Here is a 22,672-nt window from a genome sequence, read left to right on the forward strand (position 1 = left end):
GCTGATCTATTTAGCTGCAGTAGTGTGAACATCTGAAACAAGCATACAGCCAAGCTTGTCAAATCTGACAATGCCAGCAACACCCCAACTGCTGCATGCTTGTTGAAGGTCTATGGTTAAAAGCATCAGAGGCAGACGATCAGCAGGACAGCCAGGCAACTGGTATTGCTTACAAGGAAAAAAAAATATTGCAGCCTCCATATCCCCCTCACTCCAGTTGTCCTTTAATATAGGTACTACAATGTGTTATGCAATCAAAAACTAAACAGTTACTTACCTGTTTACAATGCCCTCTTTAGTCTGTAGGAATAAAGAAAAGTTTAGTGTTTATACATATACAAAGTAGTAAGCAGCGCTCAATGCAAAAATATGTTACGTGGCTATCATAAACATTAAGTGACCAAAGTCCAAATGTAACTGTTCATGCCCAATCCACGGGCGGATGGCTCTAGTGAGATGTGTATATCTTCAAAAGCAATATTGCAATGTTCTAGCAGCGCTCAGTAACAGTTCATCAGATAAATGCTGGCTTAATACCACTTCACGAAACACCATGGGGTCTGCCCCCCCCTCCCCCCTTCGTAGAGCAACTCACCAGAGGATGCGGCCGCACCGGCCCGATATCACTTCTGGGGTATATGGCCACCCCACTTCCTCCAACTGGCAACCTCAACAGCTCACTGTCGGGGGTGGGGGGGGGGAATTAAATAATCAGGCCTGTGCCTTTAAAATGGTCAAACCAATATTGCTACTGGATGATAGTCACTTAAGATTAAGTTACATGTAATGCCCATACAAGTCTTTGCAGGGTTTGCGGAGTAGGATCACGCTATGTCCGCACGGGGAAACAATAGTGTGCAGTACACTAAGATACCGCCGCTCACCGCCCGTAATGCGGTGCATAGGTGAGACACCGTGTAAAAAAAAAGTGCAGCGCCAGCTAACGTTGCGTGTGACGTAGTCGCCCTGCGTTACGTTGATTACAACTCATCAGGGGCTATGGAGCCTCAGAAGCTACATGGCTATATCCACATACTGCATGCAAATTAGCCACCCCTCGGCCAATCCGCATACAGATAGCTTGTTAATACACTACACCGCACCCCCCCCCCCCCCCCCCTCACAGGGAAACCAAATATACATTGAACATTTAAAAGCAATGGATTCAAATTGCTAGACATCTCTGCATGAACTGTGCTAAAAACTCCATATTCAACATACCCGATTCAAGATTTTCATTTATATAATCATCTGCGCTGGATTGATCATAAACCTCAGTAGTTACTAACTCCAAAGCCGTGACAAATCAAAATCTCCCTTTAGACATATTCTTAGTACCCATTGCTTACAGGTTACTACATTACAGCATGACTAGCACACTGCCATATTAAAGGTCCTACACAAGTGATTAGCACCCTGCTGCAGTCAAGTACACTAATTAAAAATGTAAATAGTCCAACTTGAACTCAGTCTGGGCAACTAGCACTCTACTGCAGCCTGAATTATATTTAACACATCTTTTCCTCAGTGTATCTATATGTACTGCCATACTATTGTTAAAGTCCCAATGTGGGTAATTTAACACACTACTGCACAAGCACTAATGCACTAACAAGCTTACAAGAGCCTAACTAATCTTTCCCTGTGAGAGTCTACTAGCAGCTTTCCCTTCACTAATTAGTACAGCGACACTAACGACTATAATGGCCGGCGCTGCCTGCCTTATATAAGGGGTGGGGTGGCTGCAGGAGATAGTGTAGCCTGATTAGCTACAACAGGCCTGCTGAGCTGACTGATGTAGAGGGTCAAAGTTGACCCTAATAGTGCACTATGGTGGCAAACCGAACTTCCAGGAAAGTTTGCGTTCGCATGCGAACCACCCAAAGTTTGCCTGGAACCGTTCGGCCATCTCTACCCATTGGTCCATAATCTTTTTGGATGGACTTGTGAATGGGAAAGGTTCTACCTTCAGATCCCTGCAACCCCAAATAAATGTTGTCCCAGACAGAAGCCAACGATACAGCCTCCTGAATCTGTTCTGCATCATATACCGCCTTTAAACAGGGACTCCAGTGAAAGCACCAGTTAGTCTTACCGGTAACGGTGTTTCTATTCAGCAGCTGGTACACCCTCTGGAGGAATGGCTCCGCCCAGTCCTGGGGAAACACAGAAGTAAAGTATAAAAAGCTCCCACCCCCCCTAATCCCCAGTGTATATAAAGTAAAACGCCCGAACACCAGGAAAAAAGGGAGGAGCGAAGCACCTCCAAGTGACCACTAATCATAGATCTAGGTATAAGGAAGTGCGACAGAGTAGGGTTGGGCAGTAGACGGTGTACCAGCTGCTGAATAGAAACACCGTTACCGGTAAGACTAACTGGTGCTTTCTCCCATTCATCAGCTGGTACACCCTCTGGAGGGATACCAAAGTAAATACCCACCTAGGGAGGGACTACAGCCTGGAGCACTCTCCTGCCAAACGACAAATCCTGCTGAGAAAGAACGTCCACTCTATAATGCTTGACGAAAGTGGAAGAACTCGCCCAAGTTGCCGCCTGACATATCTGCTGGACTGTAGCGCCTGCTCTCTCTGCCCAAGACGTAGCCATCGATCGGGTGGAGTGTGCCTTTATGTTGGATGGTGGAGTGGAGTCTGAAGTCTTATAAGCCAAAGAGATAGCCTCACATATCCACCTAGCAATGGTTTGTTTTGAAGCTTGCTGACCCTTGTTGTTACCCATATATAATACAAACAAATGTGATGATTTCCTAAACTCTCTAGTCCTGGCTAGGTATGATAGCAGGGCCCTCCTGACATCTAAACAATGAAATTCTTGTTCCTTTGGGCAGGAGGGTTTATCACAGAAAGAGGGAAGAACTATATCCTGGGATCTGTGAAAATCTGAAGAGACCTTGGGCAAATAATTTGGGTCCAGACGTAAAACAATTTTGTCTGGAAAAATAGTCAAAAAAGGATCCTTAATTGAAAGGGCCTGTAAGTCACCCAATCTTCTAGCTGAAGTAATGGCGACCAAAAACGCTACCTTCAGCGTCAATAATTTTAGCTCTATATCCTCTAGCGGTTCAAATGGGGCTCTAGCTAAAACATTCAGAACTAGGGATAAATCCCATTGAGGGATAACCTTTTGTCTAACCGGAGTGGATTTCTGAACTGCCCGAAAGAAATCTTTAAACAACTTTTCCTGTGCTAACGGCCTGTCCAATAAAATTGACAAGGCCGAGCACTGAACTTTTAAGGTACTTAAGGCTAGATTCATCTCTAGACCTTCCTGTAAAAAATCAAGAACAGCTGCACTATTCGTCTGAACTCGATTACGTGTTGTACACCACGATGTGTATATCTTCCAAACTTTTCTATAAATCTTTTGAGTGACTGGCTTCCTACATTTTAATAGTGTGTTTATAGTCTTTTCAGAAACTCCCTTATTCCTCAAAATCACCCTTTCAGGGTCCAGGCTGCCAGACAGAATAATTCTGGCTTGGGGTGGAACAACGGCCCCTGACGAAGAAGGTCTGGCCTGATTGGGAGATTCAGAGGAGGTCGGACAGACAATCGAAGCAGAGTGGAAAACCAAATTCTCTTGGGCCCATAGGAGCTATGAGTATTAGCTCCACTTTTTCTCTCTGAATTTTTTCCAGTACATGTGGAATCAACTTTAGAGGTGGATAAGCGTAACCCAGCTGGAAACTCCAAGGGATTGAAAGAGCATCCAACCCCAGAGAACTCGCATTTCTGTGAAGAGAATAAAACCGAGGAACCTTGGCATTCGTTGGAGATGCGAAGAGGTCGATTTCTGGAAGTCCCAGATGTTCCGTGATCTCCAGAAATGTCTCCTGATTCAATTCCCACTCGGCATGATCGATCTCGTGGCGGCTCAGAAAGTCCGCTTCGAGATTGAGCGACCCTTTTACGTGAACCGCCTCTAGAGACAGAAGGTTGGCCTCTGACCAGACAAAAATCTCCGTCGCCAACAGGGCAAGACTCTGAGACCTGGTCCCTCCCTGTTTGTTGAGGTAAGCTACCGTGGAAATGTTGTCTGAAAAGACTCGGACATGCTTGAAACGGAACATGTCCCGAAACCTTATCAGAGATTCTCTCACTGCTGCGAGTTCCCTGAAGTTGGAAGATCTCCTGGCTACCATCTTGGACCACCTCCCCTGGCCATGCTGACCCATGGACGTGGCCCCCCAACCCCAGGCGCTGGCATCCGTGAACACCTTTATAGGGAATTTCTGCCTCCAGACTCTGCCCTGAGTTAGGTTGCTCGATTGCAGCCACCAGTGAACACTTTTCACCTGTGCTGGTATGTAAACCTGAGAGTCCAAAGACTCCTGATTCTTGTCCCATACCTCCAATACCCAAGTTTGAAGAACCCTGGAGTGAAAATGTGCCCAAGTTACCGCCGGAATGGAGGCTGTCATGAGACCCAAAATTCTCATCCCTTCTCTTATTGAAATCTCGTGGAGTAAGAGCAGCTGCCTGATCCCATTCTGTAGTTTCTCCACCTTCCCTGTGGTTAGAAAAATCCTTTCGTGTATAGAATTGATCGTATAGCCCAGAAATACAATGGACTGGGAAGGCACCAGATTCGATTTGGGGTAATTTATCCTCCATCCTAATTGGGACAGAATCTGAATGACTAAATTTGTGTGCAACTTCAGGCCGTGTTCTGTCTTGGCAAAAATGACTAGGTCGTCCAAGTAGGGGATGATATTTACTCCTTGTTCCCTTATTACTTTCATTACCTCCGCCAGAACCTTTGTGAATATGCGTGGTGCTGACGCTATCCCAAAGGGGAGAGCTTGAAATTGGTAGTGACAAGTTTGCCCCCTTATTCGAATCGCAAACCTCAGAAATTTTTGATAAGGCTTGGCGATTGGGATGTGGAGGTACGCGTCTTGTAAGTCTATTGACGCAAAAAATTCTTGACCCTGTAAGGCTGCTCTGACCGAAAAAATGTTCTCCATTTTGAACTTTTTGTAAACTAAATAGGGGTTTAATGACTTCAGGTTCAGTATGAACCTGAATTCCCCGCTGGTTTTGGTCACCAAAAAGATATGGGAGTAATACCCTTTGAACTCCTGCATTTGCGGAACTGGTACTATTACTTCCTTTGAAATCAATTTTTGTATCTCTGTCTGCAGACCAAGTGCCTTGTCTGGGTCTTTCGGAAACTTGTTTACAAAAATTCTGGGGGGAGGGGTCACCGAAAACTGTGGACGGTAACCGTCTTTTATAATTCTTAAAATAAAGGGATCTGGTTTGATCTTTTCCCAATGGAACAAAAAATAACGAAGTCTCCCCCCCACCGGCAAATCGTCATTTATTCTTGGGTTCGCCTGGCTTGGCGAGAGCAAAACCTCCTCACCCCCTACCGGCCGGAGAAGACCACTTCCTTTGTTGAAAGGGCTGTTTGTTCTGTTCCTGAGATGGTTTTTTGAATAAGTTCGGTTTGGTAGAACGAAAAATTTTATGTTTAGTAGGGAATTGTTTTCCTTTCTCCGCCGATCTTGAGAGTATATTATCTAACTCTTTACCAAATAAAAGGTTACCCTCAAAGGGAACTGCACAAAGTTTATTTTTAGATGTTAAATCTCCCTTCCAAGTTTTGAGCCAGAGGGCCCTCCGGGCTGAATTAACCAATGCAGTTGTACGTGCAGAGATGCGCACAGTGGCGTAGCTACAAACCTCTGGGCCCCGATGCGGAATCTGGATGTGGGCCCCCCCCCCCCACGGCAACAACAGCCCCCCTCCCCCGGCAACACCCGCACACACATATCCGAATCCCTATAGCCAGCTATAGGTCCCCCCAGTATAGGTAGCCAGGCATAGGTACGCCAGTATAGTTGCCCCCGGTATAGGTTAGCCAGGTAGGTGCCTCCAGCATAGGTAGCCAGTATAGTTGCCCCCAGTATAGGTTAGATAGGCAGGCGCCGCCAGTACAGGTTAGCTAGGTGGGTGCCTCTAATATAGGTAGCCAGAATAGTTGCCCCTAGCATAGGTTAGATAGGTAGGTGCCCCCAGTATAGGTTAGTTAGGTAGGTGCCTCCAATATAGGTAGCCAGTATAGTTGCCACCTGTATAGGCTAGCTAGGTGCCCCGAATACAGGTTAGACAATTAAGTGCCCCCAGGTTAGATAGGTAGGTGCCCCCCAGTATAGGTTAGATTAGGTAGCTGCCCCCCAGTATAGGTTAGATGAGGTAGGTGCCCCCCAGGATAGATTAGGTAGCTTTCCCCCAGGATAGATTAGGTAGCTTTCCCCCAGGATAGGTTAGGTAGCTGGCCCCCCAGGATAGGTTAGGTAGCTGGCCCCCCCAGGATAGGTTAGGTAGGTAGCTGGCCCCCCCAGGATAGGTTAGGTAGCTGCCCCCCAGGATAGGTTAGGTAGCTGCCCCCCCAGGATAGCTTAGGTAGGTAGCTGCCCCCCAGGATAGATTAGGTAGGTAGCTGGCCCCCCAGGATGGGTTAGGTAGGTAGCTGGCCCCCCAGGATAGGTTAGGTAGGTAGCTGGCCCCCCAGGATAGGTTAGGTAGGTAGCTGGCCCCCCAGGATAGGTTAGGTAGCTGGCCCCCCAGGATAGGTTAGGTAGCTGGCCCCCCAGGATAGGTTAGGTAGCTGGCCCCCCAGGATAGGTTAGGTAGGTAGCTGGCCCCCCAGGATAGGTTAGGTAGGTAGCTGGCCCCCCAGGATAGGTTAGAGTAGGTAGCTGCCCCCCAGGATAGGTTAGAGTAGGTAGCTGCCCCCCAGGATAGGTTAGAGTAGGTAGCTGCCCCCCAGGATAGGTTAGGTAGGTAGCTGGCCCCCCAGGATAGGTTAGGTAGGTAGCTGGCCCCCCAGGATAGGTTAGGTAGGTAGCTGGCCCCCCAGGATAGGTTAGGTAGGTAGCTGGCCCCCCAGGATAGGTTAGAGTAGGTAGCTGGCCCCCCAGGATAGGTTAGGTAGGTAGCTGGCCCCCCAGGATAGGTTAGAGTAGGTAGCTGGCCCCCCAGGATAGGTTAGAGTAGGTAGCTGGCCCCCCGGATAGGCACGGAAGCGCTGTAGGCGGAACTCACCTCCGTCCCTGCGCCGCTGGTCTCCTCCCGCTCTGTATAGATGTTACACACTGCTTCCTGTTTAGCCGGAAGCAGTGTGTAACAGCAGATCTATGCAGAGCGGGAGGAGACCAGCGGCGCTTGGAACGCAGGCAGGTGAGTTCTGCCTACAGCGCTTCCGTGCGCTGCGCACTCTGCATCTGAGGGGGGGGGGGGCCCGGGGAGAGGTCGGACTGCCCTCCCCACGGCTGCAGCTCTCCCCTCCCAATAACGCACGCAGGGATCCCATCTCCGAGTCCAAACGGACATGGGCCCCCCCGGGCCCCTCCCCCGCCTCTTCAGGAGCCGGGCCCGGTCGCCCAGGCGACCGTTGCGACCACAGGCCCTACGCCCCTGGATGCGCACAATTTCTACCGCTGCATCGGCCAAAAAAGCCACGGCTTTTAACACCACTGGAAGAGATTTAACATAAGTGTTAAGGTCCGAACCGGTTTTGACATGGGAAAGTAAATTATCCATCCAAACACGTAAATTACGCGAAATGCAAGTCGACGCGACACTGGGAATAAAGGCAAATGAGGCCGATTCCCAGGCCTTCTTTAACAGTAAGTCAATTTTTTTATCCATAACATCCCTTAACACCCCCGTATCTTCAAAAGATAGGTCAGCTTTTTTAGAATGCTTGGATAAGGCTGCATCCAACTTGGGGCATTTAGTAAACTGATCCATATCTACCGGGGAAAAGGGGAACTTCCTCTTTGCCGATTTAGGGATGAATAATTTACGTTCAGGATCCTGCCACTGAGATACAATAATATCTTTAAGAGAATTATGAAAAGGAAAAACTCTACCCGACTGCTGCGCCAAACCTGAGTATACTTGACCCTGTGCCGAGACTTCCCTCTGAATTTCAGGGATTTGCTCTGTGGCATAAACAGCTTTAAGTAATTCATTTGTTTCTTCAGTGCTAAAGAGAAATCTAGCTGCCCTTGCATCGCTATCAGATTCTTCCCCTGAAAAGGCATTTTCCCCTTCCTCTAGATCCGAAACTTCCTCCCTGCCTTCTCTCTCCTCTTCTTCCCCCTCCTCCCCCAAAAAATCAATGTTAGCCGGGATTTGGGGCAACTCAGCCTGTACCGAATCTGATGCCGGCACTGGAGAAGGCTCAGTCGGATTAAGCACAGGTGGTACTGAGGGACCTGCAACCACTAAATCAGGATTGGATAATAAGGATTCCTTAAATTTTCCTAAAGTTTCGTCCATATCTTTTTTAACTGACTTCATTATATTTTTAAAAATTGAGGAAGTTTCTGCTGCTATGACTGCATCTATACATGATTGACACAAAGCTTTGGCATAGCTAGAAGCTAGTTTTGTCAGACACTGACAGCATCTTTTAGATCTGGGCCTACTGCTAGAAGAAGACCCAGACTCCACTCTTGTCTACAGAAAAGGGAAAACAGAAGACAGGAGAAAAACACACATTGCCCATTAAAGAATTAAACTCTGTAACATTAATGGAAAGCATCTTTCTTTAAGGGAGGGGAAGTCTCCCCACTCACCACACCATCAGCCTGAGAACGGGCGGGCACTGCTGATGAGGCGGCAGGAACAGACAAGGCCGCCTTAGAACCGGCGGCTGTACCAGCAGCGGGATCTGCAGGAGCGGCAGCGGCGGCGACCACGCTAGCTCCTTGTTCCTCCATGTTGCCGCCGCCCGCACGCCCAGCCGGAGCCTAAATAGTGCGTCCACGCTAGATCCCGCTGCGTAATTTCCGGTCCGCCTCCTCTGACGTCGGCGGAAGTGACCTCACTGCCTGGCATAAGTTCAGAGCGGCACTTACGCGCGGGGAAGGCGGAAGCAAACTCTGACGCCCAATTCCACCCGTGGGCGTTCAGAGTCAATGGCGGCAGCACCTCCGGCGACCACGCTAGCCCTGGAGTAGGGATTCCTTCGGAGCCTCATGCACCATTGCCAGGTACCACCGCCAGATAAAGAGGAAACTCACCCTCTGGTGAGCGTAAGAAAAATAAGAAATTGGGAGCAGAAAAAATCTCCTGTGTTCCCGGGCGGAAACACAAATGAACTGGGGATTAGGGGGGGTGGGAGCTTTTTATACTTTACTTCTGTGTTTCCCCAGGACTGGGCGGAGCCATTCCTCCAGAGGGTGTACCAGCTGATGAATGGGAGAAAATAACGTAATTAACAAAATGAAATTTTTACAATTCTGTATAAATGATTTAGTCAGTGTTTGCCCATTGTAAAATATTTCCTCTCCCCGATTTACTTTGACATTTAGCATATGGCGACATGTTTACTGCCAGCAGGTGATGTCAGTGGAAGTAGCTGCTGCTTGCTTTTTCGGCAGTCTGAAACAGCTGTTATTTCCCACAATGCAACAAGGCTCCCGCACTGATGTCAGCACCATGGTCCTGACATCACACTGTGGGAGGAGTTTCACCACAATATCAGCCATACAGAGCCTACTGATGACCGTTTGAGGAAAGGAAAAGATTTCTCATGGGAAAGGCGGTATCAGCAAAGAGTTGTGGCGAAGTACATTCCGCATTTTGTCCTAAGTGAAAGGAGAGGTTTCTGGCAGCCCTGTGTATTAGGGTCTCTGGAAACCCGATGTTTGGTTTCACACTGCATATTGACATATCCGGTGGGTCGAGCCCGCCGCACCGTATCGTCGAAAACAGACCTTCAGGGAATACCACAAGAGTAGCATTCGGCCTAGTAATTAACTGCGTTGCCATAGACTAACATGACTTCCGGGCCGGCCGAAATTGCCGCAGAAGCCACGCAGTAACGTAGGCATGCACTAGCGTTAAGTCAAGCACTTCCGGCGTAGGGGGGGGCATAATTCCATCTTTCGGTGCAAATTATGTTTCATGCTAAATTTTGTAATTTCTAGAGAAAACATTTTAAATTACTAAAATGGACGCTAATAACGCAAATTAAAGTGATTACTAAGGAAAGTCACTCATTGATTGCAATTACTGATAATGCAAAGGTTCCTGCACCTGCTGTCGCTTTAATGCATCAGGAGGCTTTACTCGCTGCTACTTCTGAGTAGGGCTGCTCAAATCTAGATCCGGGAGATACCTGGATAGTTGCTATCTGGATATCTCCCAGTAAACCTGGGCGGGGGCGTCAATCTTACCTGTCTGACGTCTTAGTCTGTCCCTTGGCGCCTCCCACGTTGCGCTCCACGCACGTCACGTAATTACAAACACTTCCTCCAACCCGGAAGGAGGAAGTGTTTGCAATCACGTGACCGCCGGTTGGACCGCATTGTGGGAGGCGCAGGGGCGTAGCAATAGGGGGTGCAGAGGTAGCGACCGCATCGGGGCCCTTGGGCCAGAGGGGCCCCGAAGGGTCCACCCTCTATCACAGTATTAGCTCTCTATTGGTCCTGTGCTGGTAAAAAACACTTCTATAGATGCTTTGAATAGTAGTAATCCTTAACACACTGTTCCCCATCCCCTTCTTGCACCTCTGACACTGTAGTTGCCATTGGCAGGTTTTGGTGCGCCATATCAATTGTTATGTATAGAGTGCTTGGGGGGGCCCCATGTAAAACTTGCATCAGGGCCCACAGCTCTTTAGCTACGCCACTGGGGAGGCGCCAAGGGACGAAGAAGACGTCAGACAGGCAAGATTGACCCCCCCCCCCGCCCAGGTTTACTTGGAGATATCCGGATAGAACTATCTGGATGTCTCCTGGATCAGATTTGAGCAGCACTGCTTCTGAGGCCTCTTTTCCATGGACTGGTGATAGGCAGTGAAATGCCTCAAATGCTCACAACTGCTTGCTGCTGCCACCTGGTAACTGCTCACTGCAGCCTGAAAACTGCTTGCTGAGCACATAGGTCAACAGTCAGTGGAAGAGAGGCCTAAGACAGGTGCCCTTTGTCAAGGTGCACAGTGGTCATACATACTGACACTTGGTTTTGGGCCTTGCAATATCTGATAATGGAAAGGTCCCTGCACGTTAAATGTATCATGAGGCTCTGGACTGGAACAAAATTTTGAGAACGGCTGAATTTCCACGTAAAAACAAAACAAACAAAAACCACAAAATTCTGGATTCGTTACAAAAACCATAATTACCAAAAAACAAATCGTATTTATGAAATGCGGCATAAACGTAACATTTAACAAAATGATTTTTCGATTACAACCGTAATTTGAACACTACACTCATCCCTACGGAGGAGTTGGCTCTCATTTATTAGTCATCCTGGAGGATATGGAGTGAAATGTTTAGTGAATTTCGTAGACCAACAATTTAATGTCCGTACAGTCACCTTGCAGTCACTAAAGTGTAAACAGCAATGTGGCCAGTTGGAATTCGTTTTCACTAAAGCCCAACTAGTAAAACTTAATTGTAAATACTGTGATCTGTGCTGCATTTACAGATGAAACTCAATTAGAATATCGTGCAAAAGTCCATTTCAGTAATTCAACTTAAAGGCAAAACTAATACATGAAATAGGAACCCTTTGCAGGGGTTTTGGATTAATTAGCTGATTAGAGTGACACTTTAACATTTTAACATTTTTACAATATTCTAATGGTCTGAGATTTTGGGGTATTCATAAGCTGTAAGCCATAATCAAAATGATAAAGGTTTGAAATAGACTCCTTACATGCAAAGAGAGATATTTCATATATTAGTTTCACCTTTTAAGTTGAATTACTCAAATAAATGAACTTTTAGATATTTAATTTTGAGCTTCAAGTTTATGTCAACTGTGAATAAAGTCACTCACCTCACCACCGTCCATTGAAAATGATGAATGTGATCACCAAGTTTCTAAAACACAAGAGGGATAGAAAACAATTGAATACATGCACTAGATTTCAAAAGCAGGAAAATGTGGGCGCTGGTTAAAGAGACACTGAAGCGAAAAAAAAAAAATGATATTATGATTTGTATGTGTAGCACAGCTAAGAAATAAAACATTAAGATCAGATACATCAGTGTAATTGTTTCCAGTACAGGAAGAGTTGAGAAACTCCAGTTATCTCTATGCAAACTAGCCATTAAGCTCTCCGACTAAGTTAGTCGTGGAGAGGGCTGTTATCTGACTTATTATCTCAACTGTTCCTGGACTATTTACTTTTCCTCTGCTAGAGGAGAGGTCATTAGTTCACAGACTGCTCTGAAAGATTTATTTTGAATGCTGAGTGTTGTGTAATCTGCACATATTACAGAATGATGCAATGTTAGAAAAAAACACTGTATACCTGAAAATAAAAGTACGAGAATATTTTCTTTGCTGCTAATCTAGTAGTTATTCATAGTACACAACCAATTCACTATATCATATTTTTTTCTTCGCTTCAGTGTCTCTTTAAGTAACCAATCTACTAGTAAGTAGTGGTAATACATTCTACCAATATTTTCCTATGCTTAAATCTAGTTTAAACAGCACACGTTAATGATCGAGATTAGCAGCTATGAAGATGAATTTGGGTGCTGCCCGCTATACAAATGTGGCTAGAAATAGCAGGCGCCTCGATATTATACGATCAGAATTACAACAGCCAATTACAATACCAGTAATTTTACAGATTTTCTGCTAGTGGCCCCCAATTTAAATATACGCCTATATTACGGTTTATAGCCTAATGCTACACACAGTAGAACGCAGTGACATTAGGCTGCAGTGAAGCGGGTGAATGACAGTATGATCCATGTAGGGAGAGTGAAAATGGTTGAGATTTATGAGGTTTTACAAAAATGTCCACTCCTTTACTCCTGAACTCATTACAAAACTCCTTGGCATCAATTCCTCAAGGGCTGTACCACACACAGACCATACAATTTTCTGTTAGATTTACCTGCCAACAGATGTACTGGTAACCTCAGCAACAGCTATTTCCCTCACACACACTGCACAGGCTGAGAGACCTTCCTAAATCTTCCTATTCCTAACAGTTTAAGAAGGAATCTGCAAGGTTTAGTGATTTATTAAAGAGAAACTCCAACCAAGAATTTAACTTTATCCCAATCAGTAGCCGATACCCCCTTTTACATGAGATGTCTATTGCTTTTCACAAACAGCCCATCAGGGGGTGATGTATGAATGATGTGGTGAAACCCCTCCCACAAGAAGCTCTGAGGACTGCTGTACTTTTGACAGTTTGCCACAATGTAACAAGGTTCACAGACAGGAAATAGCTGTTTACAGCTGTCTCCAACAGTCAAAAACAGCAAGCAGCAGCTACATAGCCTGCCCACAGTAAAAATGTCACCATGTAATAAATGTCAGAATGTAAATCGGGGAGACTAAAGATTTTACATGGGGCAAACACCGACTAAATCATTTATACATAATTGTAATAATGAAGCACTTTTTATTACATTATTTTCACTGGAGTTCCTCTTTAAGATGTCTGAGACAGTTCTGCACAGATTTCAAAAACCTGTCTCAGACAGACACTCTTGATAAATGCCCCCCAGTATGACTATAGCAAAGTCTCCTTAACCCTTTCGGGACCGGCCGCCGCTCGCTCTGTACTGCGCGAGCGGCGCTGTCAATCACAGCCACGTGGGCCGGAGCGGACTGCGCAGTCTGCTCCGGCCCACGTGGCGGTGATTGACAGCGCTGCTCGCGCAGGCGCAGTACAAAGCGACCTGGAGGTCGCTCTGACGTCATCGCCGGAGACCGGGACAGACCTGCGGCGAAGGGCTGCGGCAAGGGACGTCCTGGGAGCTTGGAGCTGGAGGAAGCCCCTGGTAAGTACCACTTATTTTAGCATTTTTCCCCTGATAACCTTTAAGTACCAGGCATTTTTGCTGGGGGGGGGGGGGGGGGAAGCACATTTTGGGGGGTCAGGCATCCGGATCCCTAGTGGGGATTTCTGGGCACAGCGTTCCTGTTGTAGCCCGGTGTCTCCCCTGCCACTGGCAGCCATCACTTGCCTTCAGGGCTCCAGCGATGAGCCACAGGGGACCCCTCTGCTCCAGCCGGAATCTCTGCTCCTACTGCCGTTCAGTTCCGGGTCGTGGCTTGATGACGTCATCAAGCCGGGACCCAGATCTGGCGTCAGAGGGAGCTTAGATGCTGGTCACAGCGGATAGGAGCGCTGATAGTCATGGGAACGGCAGGGAGGTGAGTGGATCCTCCCCCCTACTGCCGCAGCACTGTTAGTGATCACTACGATCCGCCGGCGATCGTAGTGATCAAGTGATCAAGTGATCAACAGCCATACGCGATGGATGCTGATCACTGAGGGGAGATGTCAGCTGTCATGACAGCTTCATCTCCCCTCAGGTGCGCACGATCATGTTGGGGAGTGGTAACGGCAGGTGGCTTAGATTCTACGCTGCATCAGGCTAGAACAGCCACAAGTGTGGCGTAGAATCTAATGCACGCAGCCCCGAAATGGTTAACTGATACAAAAACAAACAATTAAATACACACATTGGGCTCTATTCAAAGGGCAGGTCGGTAAAATACCTCATCCAGTATTTTACACTTTTTTTCCAAATTCACTAAAGTTTTCCCTCATGAGGCAGAAGTTCAGTAATTTACTAAACAAACATGCCTCAATTCACTAGTCGCTGCTCGGTAAGTGTGACTTACCAGCATAGATGCAATAAGGATACAAAGTCGGCACTGCTGTTGGTGCGTTTATTGCCAGATGGTGCTTACATCATATTGCGTGCAAGATATAAGAAAAACACATTACCGTGCAAAAGAGGCTTATAGCTGTGAGCTGGTGGTGGGTGCTGGGTGCAGGAATAGCCTGACGGCCGTTTCGCGCTGTCTAGGCGCTTCTACGGAGGCTGTACAGGCTTCTACAGCCTCTGTAGAAGCGCCTAGACAGCGCGAAACGGCCGTCAGGCTATTCCTGCACCCAGCGCCCACCACCAGCTCACAGCTATAAGCCTCTTTTGCACGGTAATGTGTTTTTCTTATATCTTGCACGCAATATGATGTAAGCACCATCTGGCAATAAACGCACCAACAGCAGTGCCGACTTTGTATCCTTATTGCATCTATCTGACGTCTACCTACTCCAGTCAGAGCACGCTGAGTGCGCCATAAGAGTTTAACTCACTATAGCCCCGCAAGTCCTGTACATGAACAGATGTGAATTTTTTGCAGTGCCGACTTTTTCCTCTTCCCCTCCAATGTCTCTCCTGACTTACCAGCATGTAGCAGGTCAGGGGCAGGCAGGGGAGCTGTGTGTAGGACTCTGAGGTTTTCCATCCTGTGAATACTGTCATCCCTTTAGATGTGCTGCAGCCACCAGAGGGAGCTTTTCTCTATGCTACAATACAAATAAGCACATCTAAAGGGATGCCTTTTGAAAATGTTCCTCCTCTGCTTTGCTACACTGAAAGTCCCACCCGATTACCCTTTGCTTCAAATCAGCGTGAGAAGCAGGGCTGTGTGCGCTCCCTATTGGCTGCCTGGCTCTTCCCAAAGGCTGTGTCAAAGCTACCGCACAGAGACAGCATGGGGAGAGCTTGTTATCCGCTGCTGTGAGCTGGAGAAATTACCAAACTCTTTTGGCCGGTAAACTTAATGCCAAAAGCTTTGTGAATTACAGTTTCTTGACATTTGTTGAGGCAATTACCGCACAAGTCAGTAATTTACCTCACTAGTCCATAACGTTTATCTTCTGTGTGGTGATGGGTTTAGTGAATTGAATTATGGGAAGGTGATCAGCAAAATCAGAGGTTTTCAGCATTACCAAATGTGGTACCACTTTATGAATAAAGTCCATTTAGATCAAGTCAGATATACTTGATTCTTAATATACATCAAATCTTGAAAGTATCAGCAATAACGGATTCACACATGTAAGGAACCCAGTTAAATAGACTGCCTAGAGCAACTTGCCTGGCAAAAGGCAATCAAGGCATAATACTCACATAAACAAAATATTAATTCTTTGAATAGATTTTTTTTCATTTACTAAAGAAAGGACAAATAACAGACTAAAGTAAATACCCACTTACCCTACACAAACAAGAGTAATGCGTACTTCTTACAAGCTCCTCACTCTCCCTGCGCTGCTATTTATACTGAATTGAGAAGGGGGTGTGCCCTTATGTTACTTCCCCTGGAAGTGTATGCAGCCAATCCCTGATGGGGACTGGAATACATGTACTGTGAGAGGGCGTACCCAAAGAGACCTGCATTTCAAAATAGGATCCAAATTGTATTATTTAGGCCTCTTTTCCACGAACTGTTGAGCTGTGTGCTCAGCAAGCAGTTGCCAGGCAGCAGTGAGCAGTTGCCAGGCAGCAGCGAGCAGTTACCAGGCAGCAGCGAGCAGTTACCAGGCAGCAGCGAGCAGTTTCCAGGCAGCAACAAGCAGTTTCCAGGCAGCAGTGAGCAGTTGTAAATGTTTGAGAGGCATTTCACTGCCTAGAAACAGTTCGTGGAAAAGAGGCCTAATAGGGATGATCAAAGAGATGCAAATATTTCAGAGTTTATGTAGATGTATGTAAATGTTTATGCAAATATATGCAGCTAGTAATTGTACCAATCAAGTCCCACCCAGGTTTAAATTGATTGGTCCAATTTCAAGCTGCATATATTTGCATAACAATTTACATACATTTGCATAAACTCAGAAGTATTTGCATATTGATCATCCCTAATTATTGACTGATTGTCTGAAGCAAGGATCCCACTTGTGAAAACTGTGTGTTTTGCTGCAAAGTGAAAATACATGAGGCAAAGGACACACTTGCAGGATCGCAAACGCATGCATTTGTGTGCTATTGTGCTCGAGTATTTTTACAAAGATTATCCGCAGATTATCTTTGATCTTTCATTTTTCCAAGACTTTTATCTCATGTGTACCCATCTTTAGTATTCAAAATCTGTTGGCCGTCATACTACATGGCAGTGGTAAAATTGGCCAGTCATCAGCAGATAAAAATTGGATGTATGTGTGTGGACCTTTTAGAGAGGGATCCCACTTGTGCAGTTTAGCAGCGTTTGTGCCACAATGGAAAATTGCATGCAAAATTCGAAGCCATCTGCATTGGGAACTGCCATAAGCAACCAGGACACATTTATATAAATGTATAAAGGTTCAATGGGCATCAGAACTGAGATTGCCAATGTTTTAAATCAAGGCCTCATTTCCACGAGCAGTTGATAGGCAGTGAAAAGCCTCTCAAATAGAGATGGCCCGAACCGTTCGCCGGACGAATCTCTCTGTGCCCTGTACTACTTCCAGGCCGCTATGACCCTGAGCAGACAGTTCAGCTACCAGTGGAAATTAGCTCCAAAGGGAAATGCTAAAGCTGTGTACACACTTGAAAGATTAACCTTCCTGGCGGTAAGCCCGAGCTGAGCTCGGGCTATGCCGCGCAGGAAGATATCTCAGCCCCTGGTGGGGCGATTTGTGCCATTTAAAGTGCTGTGCGCGCAGCTAGCACTTTGCTAGCCGCGCGCGCAGCTTGATCGCCGCCGCTCTGTGGCGATCGCCCGCACGCAGCGACAGAAGAGGGCCCCCGCCAGAGCCCTGCGCTGCCCAGACCAATGAGTTCCGGGCAGCGCTATGGGCTGGATCGGAGGCGTCTGACGTCAGGACGTCGGCTGACGTCCATGAGGTCATTCCGATCGTCGCCATGGCGACAGGAGAAGCCAAACAGGGGAGCGCATTATATACACGTTCCCCTGTTTGCTATTGATGCCGGCGACGATCGCACTAGAGGGACACATGCGCCCTCTAGTGGTGTTTCATGTAGCTACCACTCTGGTAGCTTTACATGAAACACAAAAATTTAAAAAAAAAAAAAAAGGATTTTTGCCTATTTGGCAAAAAAAATGAACCGCCAGGGAGGTTAATGAAAGGTATCAGACCAATTTTACCCCCTTTCATGTAGTATGAGAGCCATATTCTACACAGTCTATTCTATTGGGGTGAACTCCCCATCAGATAAAAATATTTGCAAGATGCTGCACACACAGATGCTGTACACATTCAAAAGATCAGAATCTGCAAAAGATCTATTTCTGCAAAAGACCCGTTCCTGCAAAATGCATTCATAGTCTATGATATCTGCAGATCTCATACACAGCTTGTTTCACAGACATTCATCTGCAGATCTGACAATCATCTGCAAAATTGAAGATCCATCCTGATGGATCTGATCTGCAGATGCATGTCTGTTAAACAAGGTGTGTAGGAGGAGGTCTGCAGATATCATAGACCAGTGATGGCTAACCTTGGCACTCCAGCTGTGACAAAACTACAAATCCCATCATGCCTCTGCCTCCCCAAGTTATGCTTAGAGCTGTCAGGCGCGGAGCTAGGGGGGGTCGGGGTAGGACAAGTGCCCCGGGGCGCCTGGTCCCCGAGGGCGCCCTCAGCCTGGCTGAGCTGCGGGGTTTTTTTTCTTTGCGGCGGAGGGGAGGGGAGCAGCGCAGAGAAGAGGGAGAGCTGTGCGGACGGTGGGGAAGGGGGGCCATATCCCCCCTCCTTCCCTCACCTTAGGTGCTCTCTCTCTCCCTCACTGTCCCCTCCAATGTCCGGGTGGCTCAGGCTGGCAGCGGCGGGCGGAACTCACCTCCGTCTCGCTCCAGCGCCGGCCGGAAGTTCGAGTGCGCAGCCGCTGCTCTGGTCTGGACCAGACCAGAGTAGTGGCAGATCCATCCGGCGCTGCGACGAGACGGAGGTAAGTTCCGCCCGCCGCTGCCAGCCTGAGCCACCCGGACATTGGAGGGGACAGCGAGGAAGGGAGAGCAGCTCTTCTCTGCGCTGCTCCCCTCCTGCTGGGGAGGGGGACACCTGACCTGGTTACCTACTCTGGGCACATATACCCCTGGCTACATATACTGGACATATATCCCTGGCTACCTACTCTGGGCACATATACCCCTGGCTACCTACTCTGGGCACATATACCCCTGCCTACATATACTGGGCATATACCCCTGGCTACCTACTCTGGGCATATACCCCTGGCTACCTACTCTGGGCACATATACCCCTGGCTACCTACTCTGGGCACATATACCCCTGGCTACCTACTCTGGGCACATATACCCCTGGCTACCTACTCTGGGCATATATACCCCTGCCTACATATACTGGGCATATACCCCTGGCTACCTACTCTGGGCACATATACCCCTGGCTACCTACTCTGGGCACATATACCCCTGCCTACATATACTGGGCATATACCCCTGGCTACCTACTCTGGGCACATATACCCCTGGCTACCTACTCTGGGCACATATACCCCTGGCTACCTACTCTGGGCACATATACCCCTGGCTACCTACTCTGGGCACATATACCCCTGCCTACATATACTGGGCATATACCCCTGGCTACCTACTCTGGGCACATATACCCCTGGCTACCTACTCTGGGCACATATACCCCTGGCTACCTACTCTGGGCACATATACCCCTGGCTACCTACTCTTGGCACATATACCCCTGCCTACATATACTGGGCATATACCCCTGGCTACCTACTCTGGGCACATATACCCCTGGCTACCTACTCTGGGCACATATACCCCTGGCTACCTACTCTGGGCACATATACCCCTGGCTACCTACTCTGGGCACATATACCCCTGCCTACATATACTGGGCATATACCCCTGGCTACCTACTCTGGGCACATATACCCCTGGCTACCTACTCTGGGCACATATACCCCTGGCTACCTACTCTGGGCACATATACCCCTGCCTACATATACTGGGCACATATACCCCTAACTACATATACTGGGTACATATACCCCTGGCTACATATACTGGGCATTTATACCCCTGGCTACATATACTGGGCATTTATACCCCTGGCTACATATACTGGGCACATATACCTCTGGCTACATATACTGGGGACACATACCCCTGCCTACATATACTGGGCACATATACCCCTGGCTACCTGTTCTGTGGACATCTCTACCCCTGGCTACCTGTTCTGGGGACATCTATACTGCTGGCCACCTATTCTGGGGACACCTATAGACCTGGGGCTACCTATTTTTGGGCAAGCATTGCTGTCAGATTGAGTGTATTTTGGGGAACTGCTGCCAGGTGAGAGGTGTCTACCATATTAAGGGGACATTCTGCCTATTTATGTGAAATGCTGTCTATTTATGTGCCTCATGACTGCTGAATTTGTCTTGTTGGGGGCCTCATGGTTACTGAATTTGTCTTGTTGGGGGCCTCATGATTTGTTGGGGGCCTCATGATTTGTTGGGGGCCTCAAGATCGCTGAATTTGTCTTGTTAGGGGCCTCATGATTGCTGAATTTGTCTTGTTAGGGGCCTCATGATTGCTGAATTTGTCTTGTTGGGGGCCTCAGGATTGCTAAATTTGTCTTGTTGGGGGCCTCATGTTTGCTCATGATTGCGGAATTTGTCTTGATGGGGGTGGGGGGCTCATGATTGCTGAATTTGTCTTGGAACATGCTGGAAGGTACATACTGAGGGAGGGTGGGTGAGCGTGAGCCTGCTAACCTCCATGTACATTTGAAGGGGCGTGACCAAATGTGGAGTACCCATAACCACGCCCACATTTGGTCACGACCCTTCACCTTAGGGGGCGCATTAATAGTCTTTGTCCCCGGGCGCTGAAAACCCTATCTACGCCTCTGAGAGCTGTCAGAGTATTGCAATGCCTCATGGGACTTGTAGTTCCACCACAGCTGGAGTGCCAAGGTTAGCCATCACTGTCATAGACTATGAATGCATTTTGCAGGAACAGATCTTTTGCAGATACTGATCTTTTGAATGTGTACAGCATCTTTGTGTGCAGGATCTTGCAAATATTTTTATCTGATGGGGAGTTCAGCTTAATAGAATAGACTGTGGGCTCTATTCATAAAAAAGTTGTGGCGAAAAAACTCCTGGAGGGAAAATACCGCAGCGGTATTTTACACTTCTGGGTGGTCATTCATAGAAATGTTGCCAGCTGCGATGCAAGTGCGGAGATCTCCCGCTGAAAGCTGGCGGTAAGCTGTCGGAAGGCATGCGGAAACACTTCAGCCGGCAGAGTCCCTCCGTGCACTGCTCTCTCTGGGAGGTCTGTCCCATTCACTTGTATGTAATCCGCAGGCTTCTCGCTACATCCGAGGAAGCGGTATTTCCCGTCCACATACCGCTTCCTCTAATCTTTATGAATGGCCATTTTGTTACTTTTTTCTAGATAAATCTAGAAAAACACTGGAGAAGGCGGAAATTTCTCGCTCTGCTGGGGGATTGTAGATTTTCATGCGGGAACAGCTTTTATGAATGCCCACTTTGCTAAATGGACGGGAAAATCCGCTGTTTTGAGCGGAAAACTTGCGGTAAGGTTTTATGAATAGAGCCCTGTGTAGACCAGGCATGAGCAAACTTGGCCCTCCAGCTGTTAAGGAACTACAAGTCCCACAATGCATTGCAGGAGTCTTACAGCCACAGTCATGACTCATAAAGGCAAATGCATTGTGGGACTTGTAGTTCCTTAAGGCCTCTTTTCCACAGACTGTTGAGCTGTGTGCTCAGCAAGCAGTTACCAGGCAGCAACAAGCAGTTACCAGGCAGCAGTGAGCAGTTGTGAGAGTTTAAGAGGCATTTCACTGCTTATCAACAGTCCATGGAAAAGAGGCCTTACAGCTGGAGGGCCAAGTATACCCATGCCTGGTGTAGAGTATGGCTCTCATAATACATGTAAGGGGGTAAAATTGATCTGATATCTTTCATTAATCTTTCAAGTGTGTACACAGCTAAATCTAAGCAAAATCTAATGAATGATATTAGGCCTCCTTTCCACGAACTGTTGAGCTGTGTGCTCAGCAAGCAGTTGCCAGGCAGCAGTGAGCAGTTACCAGGTAGCAACAAGCATTTACCAAGCAGCAGGCAGCAGTTGTGAGAGTTTTAGAGGCATTTCACTGCCTGTCAACAGTTAGTGGAAAAGAGGCCTTAGTGGGCTCTATTCATAAAACCTTACCGCAAGTTTTCCGCTCAAAACGGCGGACTTTCCCGACCATTTAGCAAAGTGGGCATTCATAAAAGCTGTTCCCGCATGAAAATCTACAATCCCCCAGCAGAGCGAGAAATTTCCACCTTCTGCAGTGTTTTTCTAGATTTATCTAGAAAAAAGTAACAAAATGGCCATTCATAAAGATTAGAGGAAGCAGTATGTGGACGGGAAATACCGCTTCCTCGAAGCCTGCGGATTACATACAAGTGAATGGGACAGACCTCCCAGAGAGAGCAGTGCACGGAGGGACTCTGCCGGCTTCAGTGTTTCCGCATGCCTTACCGCCAGCCTTCAGCGGGAGATCTCCGCACTTGCATCGCAGCTGGCTAGATTTTTATGAATGACCACCCAGAAGTCTAAAATACCGCTGCGGTATTTTCCCTCCAGGAGTTTTCTCGCCACAATTTTTTTATGAATAGAGCCCAGTGTGTTGGAAATGTATTAGTGGCTGCTCAGTGTGGTATATTAATATCAAAAGGTCAGGCGATATGGAACATTAAATGGTCCAACACAAGGTGGTAGAGTTAAATTTTAATTTTTTTTTAAGATTTTGGGTGCATACAATTGCCATTTATATAATATGCAACCTACTTTATGTGCAAGTGCATAGAATTTTCATTCAATTATATGT

General features: G+C 47.3%; 1 protein-coding gene across 1 annotated transcript in view; it reads right to left on the reverse strand.

Moving 5' to 3' along the window:
• Positions 1 to 16,119, reverse strand: part of LOC137504676 (cytosolic phospholipase A2 gamma-like) — a 101,195-nt gene extending 85,076 nt beyond the window's left edge. Inside the window, exons 1-3 of the mRNA XM_068233258.1 lie at positions 16,041 to 16,119; positions 11,833 to 11,876; positions 278 to 300 (exon numbers count right to left, since the gene is read on the reverse strand). Coding sequence (XP_068089359.1) covers positions 278 to 300; positions 11,833 to 11,847 — 38 coding nt within the window. The 5' untranslated portion in view covers positions 11,848 to 11,876; positions 16,041 to 16,119. The remainder of the gene's footprint in view (positions 1 to 277; positions 301 to 11,832; positions 11,877 to 16,040) is intronic.
• Positions 16,120 to 22,672: the final 6,553 nt, after the last annotated feature.

The sequence above is a fragment of the Hyperolius riggenbachi genome, chromosome 4 (assembly GCF_040937935.1).
Source record: "Hyperolius riggenbachi isolate aHypRig1 chromosome 4, aHypRig1.pri, whole genome shotgun sequence".
Classification (NCBI taxonomy): Eukaryota; Metazoa; Chordata; class Amphibia; order Anura; family Hyperoliidae; genus Hyperolius; species Hyperolius riggenbachi.